At 40.1% G+C, this 7,085-nt stretch overlaps 1 protein-coding gene across 1 annotated transcript; it reads left to right on the top strand.

The window, feature by feature from the left end:
- The first annotated feature begins 309 nt into the window (after window positions 1-309).
- cdca7b (cell division cycle associated 7b) lies at window positions 310-7,046 on the top strand. Its single transcript, XM_061759483.1, has 10 exons — window positions 310-635; window positions 1,608-1,751; window positions 1,903-2,003; window positions 2,993-3,200; window positions 3,319-3,381; window positions 3,493-3,675; window positions 4,554-4,718; window positions 4,982-5,131; window positions 5,547-5,683; window positions 5,842-7,046. Exons 1-10 carry the CDS (start codon window positions 618-620, stop codon window positions 5,861-5,863), a joined length of 1,191 nt encoding a protein of 396 aa, XP_061615467.1. The 5' UTR covers window positions 310-617; the 3' UTR covers window positions 5,864-7,046.
- Window positions 7,047-7,085: the final 39 nt, after the last annotated feature.

Below are 7,085 nucleotides of genomic sequence, written 5' to 3'. Positions count from 1 at the left end.
GGGGGGGGGGGGGGGGGTCAAATGGGGCTCCTGCACAAGTTGCCATTCAAGCAAGGACCGCCACTGACTAATCATGGCGTTGCTTGAGTTCAGTGTTCTGTGACGTCAAATCGATACATATTCCAGTACAATATTAGTTTGCGGATCGTTGGCGGTGTCATGTGGAGATTCGCACGACGAAACTGTCAGATTAGACGTTTCAACCCTGCAATTTTGTTGCACGTTAGTTTTGAATGAGTGGTCGTGCTTCCGGTGATTGGCCACGCCCACACCCAACTTTCGCGCGAAACATCAGACCGCACCATTTGACAAAGAGAGAGGGGTTGTGACAGACGGACAATCTTTTTTTGATAACCTAAAACGATCCTAATTAATAGAAATAAAAGGTGTTATTATAAATATACATACCCGGAGTATTCATGAAAAGTGGATTACTACGGATACAGGATCGCTTACCCGTCAAATGTAAAGTTGGAGCTGGCGATGATGTCCCTTCGTTTGCAGTCAAATCCACTTACCTACGTTAACATTTAAACCCATTTCGACGCCCTGCTGTTGTAATTTCCCCAAGAAAAACTGAAGTTTTGAGCGGAGGTTTGCAGCTAAACGGAGACAAAATGGCACTCGAGTCAAAGGTAATCTATCCAGTGTTTGTTGTTGACTGTGACGGCATGTCTTTGGGAGTCCGAATGACGTGAAATTTTGTCTATTCTGCGGTGAAGAAGAAGAAGAAGAAGAAGAAAAAAACGAGTTGTTGTCTCAGTTTTTTTTGCTGTGGGCAATGCAAACAGTGGTGTCGTCTCTACACCGGACTTCGCATTGCTCGGCCTCGAATTGAGCTCAGTGGCCACCCCATTACTTAAGTAGTACCACCATCATTAACATACAGTGGTGTAGTAGGCCTAAGTGTTCATAATAAAAAAAAAAGGAGCCAAAGGTTTTATTCCTAAAAAAAAAAATAGATTAACTATCATTGTAAGCCACTGTAACATTATGCACGATTTGAACATTAACACTGTGCTGTGTTTAACTGGGGGGGAGAATTAAATGCTAATGTACTAAAACATTAAATACATATATGTATGTGTATATATGTATGTATATATATATATATATATGTCGCTAGCTGACGTGCATGTTGCTCTGCTTCCATGAACAACACTGCTTCGAGCAGAGAGCGGAACTCGTTTGCAAAAAGCAGTTAGTGGTTCCAACTTACTGACTTGGTGGCTGTATTTAGCAACTCTTCCGAAGCCTCGAGCAACTGTATTTGAAAAAAGCCGCTACCAATGTTAATTCCAGCAAAGAAACAGAAAACGTGTGGAAAAACTTTAACATTGTGTTCCGAATGACAAGGAAGGAGCGTGTGGAAAGTAATCATGGAGAGAAAAGTGCACTGTCAAAAGATTTGTTTTAATCTTTTTCAGTGTCAAACTATACTACAAAATACTCCTACAAATGAGATTTGTCCATGTGCAAACACAAAACTCAGAATTTGGAACACATTCATATAATGTTGCAAAAATGAGTGCACACCAATGGAATGGTCTCGAAGAAGCTTATTTTTTATTCACGTTTCATTGGACATTGTCTGCGTCTTCCTCCAGACGCTGCGTTTCAAGTCCAAGTTTATTACGGCCGAGCTGGCTCGTCTGTTCAGCCAGTCTGACAGCGAGGAGGACTTTGAAGGCTTCGGTGAGGAGGATGAAAGAGCGGACAGAAGACGTTTTAACATGCGATTTAACACTAAGGTATGACTCGCAACATCCACTGTGTTACTGATGCCATATAAATAATGTTCATAGAGTGAAACTGAAACCTTTATGGTTGAATGCCACTTTTGGGCAAAAGATGTTTCATGGTCACAAATGGATGCCATTCACACATTTTCTTTCTTGGAAGATGTTGGACTCAGAAGATGGCAGTGATCTGGACACAGGCTTCTACTCTGATGGTGAGGAGACACCAGCGCCCAAGAGAAAAAGTCTCTTAGTCGCTCTCAGGTGTGTGTGTGTGCTTTTAGTAAGAGCAATATTGAACAAGTACTATAGCTGACACATCTGGTTTACACACAAATGGCGTATGCATACTGTACATGTAATGTACTTTTTCCACCCCTCAGTTAAAGACTCAAGGATTTGAGCTATCAGAACAACCAGTGTAGCTTTAAGTTCACAAAAATATTAGAACCACCTTCAGTCGCATGCAGTGAGATGTAACAGCACTGCAAACTGCACTGGAGCAACAAAATGATATTATTTAAAATTAAAATTTACCTATTTTAATCAAAACTAATCATTGTATTTGAGCTGAGGCCTCAACCTTGGAACCTGTTTTGCCTTTGCCCCAGAATTTGATGGTTCTTATACAGAGACCTCCTGTTGTAACTTTGTTCATCTTTCACGGCCATGGCATATCAATGAATTTTAGGTGATATTTTTTTACAAAGTTGCTCCCATTCACTGGAGTACCATATTTTTTCTCCTACTAAGCTTTTATTTGACAAAATTGCAAGGTTTGATAGGAAATGTTTGTTTAAATATACCACGTTTAAGTCTTTTGTTTTATGTCAGATTGACACTAAACTTCAACTGTGAGTGACACAAAATAGCCTGAAGCAAGCAAGCATGCTTTGTTTCTTATCTGGAGAACTGTGTGAGCAAGAGAGTCTTGGTTTCCTCAAAAAGATGTTATTCGATATAGTCTGCCATTCCTTGACAGAGAGGGAGTGAGAACAGGTGCTAAGGAATACTTTAAAAAAGTGTATTTTACTAAATTGGAATATTTAATGTGTAGGAGTGGTAATACGGTTAAAAATATATATTTTTTTAAACCTTTTCTCGTAATTTATCATTTGAAGAGTCCTGCTTTCGCACAAGTGTAGTTGCTTATTGGTAACCTGTGTGTTCTACAGCTGTTAACTCATATTTTTCTTGACAGTCATGTCATCTGTTCAGTGGTTTAACGCTCTCATATCAATTTGCCTTCTCAGATTTCCTGTCAAACAGTCGCCCACCCCCAAACGGGAGCCACAAGCAAAAAGCCTCAGGAAGCCGGTTAAAGAAACCGTGGCGCAGAGGGTGAAGAAGCAGGAGGATAAACAAAGAGCAGAGAAGACGGAGGAGGAGCAGGGAGAAGACGAGGCCATGTGCCAAAGTCTGAGGAAGCGGGACAAAAACATCCAGGAGAACAAGGCCATGGTAATTAAAGTAGCATACAATGTCAATCCAGTGACCAACAATATGACGCTGTAATATTAACCAATACAATGTAAAGGTTGACACGCATGCACTTTTCTTCTTGGTTGTTGTCTTCCAGCTGGCTAAGCTGTTTGCTGATCTCAGCACTATGGCTGACCTGACTTTGCCCAACACCCCTCAAGTGAGCGCTGCCACTCACCTAAGCCCTCCAATTTTATTTTTTGTGATACATAAACAAACATCACAACTCTGCTTTCTTAGACCAGCTCTTGTTTTGTTTACATGTACGTAGAAGAAGAAGCGCTCTCCGATGAAAACAACGCTGCGCAAACGCAAATTGGAACAGAACAGTGGCTCTGAAAGGAGGAACCCGTCCCGTAAAGCCCGCCCTCCTGAGAACTTTGCCGTGGACCAAGTGTGCGAGCCATTGCCCCGCAGCGGCCCCAAGGCGATAGACCTCAGGAGACTGGTGGAGGTACGATGGCAAAAGACAGCCATGACATTTTTTGTCAATGTCTTTATGTCTCCAAAGTGTTCTGTAAATTGACTGTCTGTTGTCGTACTAGAGCGGCTCCAACTACCGGAGACAAATTCCTCGTGTGTTTTGGACATAATTGGCAAATAAAAATGATTCTGATTCTGATAAAGAAGCTCTAATAGAAAACAATGGTGCACCTTCTTGTTAGAGCCTGTGTTAATCTTTAAGTAACAAGTACATTTTAAAAAATTAAGTGAATGCTTTTATAATGAATAACATGATGAATGAATATTCTTGCGTAATAAAGTGAACCCCTGCTTATCACTGGGAATACATTCGGGACCCACCCGCTGTAGGTGAAAAGCCGCACTACAGAGACTACAGTATATAAAAAAACATGTTTTTGTTTTACCCCTCGCACATGCTTGAAAAACGCCACCACTAATGAAAATTGGCATAAGGGTTACAGAAACGATAAACCTTCATACTTCTTCGGCACACAGTGTAGCAACACATACAAACAGGGCATGCAACAGTACTCACAGGCATACAGTATATTCTCTGTGCAATGACTAGTATTGTAGACTAACTGGGGACCTTCTCTGCCTCTTCTTCTTGCTCTTGATTCCTCTGCATCTCTTCCAGTGCTGCTGACATGCTGCAGCATAATGTGGGTCTATACTGATGGTGCTCTACTCCACATTTGGACTTGTCTGTATAGTGTAAAAATAATAGTAATGATTGCTTAAAAATCGGTGATAAAGCGGAGGAGGTGAATGATGAACCGTGATATAGTGGGGGATCAATATATTTAACATTTTGTTTTAAACTTGTGTAAAACATCTAAATATTCAACTCTGTCTCGTGGTTGGCAGGTGGATGAAGAAAGTGCTGGCAACAGGCTGAAGAAGAAGAAGAAGAGGAGGAGCAGGAGCCACAGACGCAGTCAATACGAGTTCAAGTCGGTTGATGACATCACCGAAGAAGACTTGGACAACGTAGCGTTCCGCAGCAAAGACAAGATCTGGGACAAGGACAATGTGAGTCACCAGCACACTTTGCTGGTTTTTGTACAGGCAGTGCTGTACATGGAGATTTACTCAACGTGTAGTTCTTCACTGTGTAACAGTGATATGACGTAACAAAGTACAAATACTTTGTTACTCTACTGATGTGGATCTGTACTTTGTTTTTGTTTATTTTTCGGATTACCTTTACTACCTTCATTTGAACAGATAGAAGTACTTACTATTCATTTCTTTTTTGCCGCCTCTGCAATGTAATGTTTGTGTTGTTCCCTCAGGGAAGCTCGTGCCACCAGTGCAGACAGAAAACCCTGGATACGAAGACGGTGTGCCGCAGTGGGTTTTGTTCAGCGGGCAAAGGCCAGTTCTGTGGGCCGTGCCTGAAGAACCGCTATGGCGAGGATGTGTGCACTGTATTACTCGACCCGGTCAGTACCAAAACACACACTTTTTTGTTTTTTTGTTGTTAATTGATGCTATAGATTAGTGATTTCCAACCATTGTGCCTGTGAAAATGTATATTCAGTACTTTTTTGTGACGTTTGTTTGTGTGCCGTGAGATGCGACATACGTGCCTTGGCTCAATCAAGGTTGGGAAACTGCTAAACAAGTATTCTTTGAATTTAAGACTTGTAGTATTACTTTTAATGGCTCATCATTTATGTTTTGTCAGACAAAATTAAGGCTGTCAACAGTATTTGGCCACATTTTAATACCATATTTTCTCCATCAGAGGCACAGTAAATAAATTGAAAGGTTATATTTTACAATTCATCCTATTAGCAGGGTTTCTATTACAAAAAGACAAAAAATTAAGTAATAAAAAAACCCTCTTCTCTGCAGACATGGTCGTGTCCTATCTGCAGAGGAATGTGTAACTGCAGCCTGTGTCGAAAGAAAGAGGGTCGCTGTGCTACTGGCATTTTGGTCGGGCTGGCCCGCTACAATGGCCATGACAACGTCCATGAGTATCTGGAGAGGTACGCTAGCAACTCCATTCACCCGCAGCATCCTGTTGTTTTGAAATGATTCACATTGGTGCAGTTTGCTGATTAATTTAATTGTATTAATTTAACAATGAAGATCACTTCATCTTGCCAAGTAGGTGAACTTGGGCTTTTTTTTGTCTCCATGGCAGAATTCAGAAGGAGCTACAGTAAAGACCAGGGAGAAGCTCCAAGTCCTCCTACAGATTGATACACTGCACAGTACTTTAGAACTCTTTTAATAAATGTTTATATGTTAGAACAGTCTTTTTATCTCACTAGATTCACACTATTGTCATAGTATAAAAAAAAAACACTGTAACAGTATTAGTACTGTACATTTTTTTTTTTACCTTGCATTTTTGGTTTGTTTTCCTTAGTTTTTTCCCTCTCCAGAACAAACTAGGACTTATTTGTAACTAATACAAAAAACTTTACCACTGTGTACATTGGTGCCTTTGACATAACGTCTTTAATTTCGTGACCACACTTGTAACTCAAAACACTCATATCGCAGATCTTTTCCAATTGAAATTACTTAAAATGCCATTTATCCATTCCAGCTGCCCACAAAACACCAACAAAAATAAAAAAAAAAATATCAATGTTGTACTTTATAAAAACATGCAGTAATAACATAATTACAAATAATGGTAATAATAAAACAAATTGTACATTATGGTTAATTAATTGTGTGGCTCCTTTTGGTGTGTTTTGGCCACCGAGGGGGACAGGTGGGGGGGTAATACAGATTGTTTACTGATGTGACAAAATGCTAGTTTCAATAGCGCATCTATGGTGTTTTGCTTTGTGTGTTAGCATTAAGTTAGTAGACTTAGCTAAGGCAAAGTTTGTTTTTTTAAATACGAAGCAAATAATTCTGTTTTATATTCAGTTTGACAAAGTTTAACTAGGAGTGGCAATAAGCAGCTTGAAGTAAGCGCTTGATCTTTTTTTTTTTTTTTTTTATTGTTCACTAGCTGACAAACTGCTGCTCGTTGTGAAGTTCGCTGCCACTACAGAGTGCTTGTATCTCAAATTTTACTTGAGAGTCAAAGCAAAAAAATCGTCCGGGCAAAGGCTCGTATCTTGAAAAACTCATAAGTCAGGTCACACGTATGTCGAGGTACCACTGTCTCTTAATTGTTATCCTAGTGTAATAATATAGCTCTAATGAAGACTGACTTCTGTTCTGAATTGTCATGTTTTTGTGTACTTGTAATTCGCTAGTTTGAGGGATTACCAACCAGGGTGCCGTGGCACCCTAGTGTGTCATGAGAGCTCAAATAGGGGTGCAGCAGGAAATTATTCATTTTGACTTCATGTCCGAACATGCATTAAAGACCCAGTAAATTCATGGATTTGTTTCGAAATACATTATATGTATCATTACTCC

Source organism: Phyllopteryx taeniolatus, chromosome 21 (genome assembly GCF_024500385.1).
Source record: "Phyllopteryx taeniolatus isolate TA_2022b chromosome 21, UOR_Ptae_1.2, whole genome shotgun sequence".
In the NCBI taxonomy this organism is placed as follows: Eukaryota; Metazoa; Chordata; class Actinopteri; order Syngnathiformes; family Syngnathidae; genus Phyllopteryx; species Phyllopteryx taeniolatus.
Note: the sequence above shows the minus strand (reverse complement) of the source record. Positions and strands in the feature narration are given on the sequence as shown.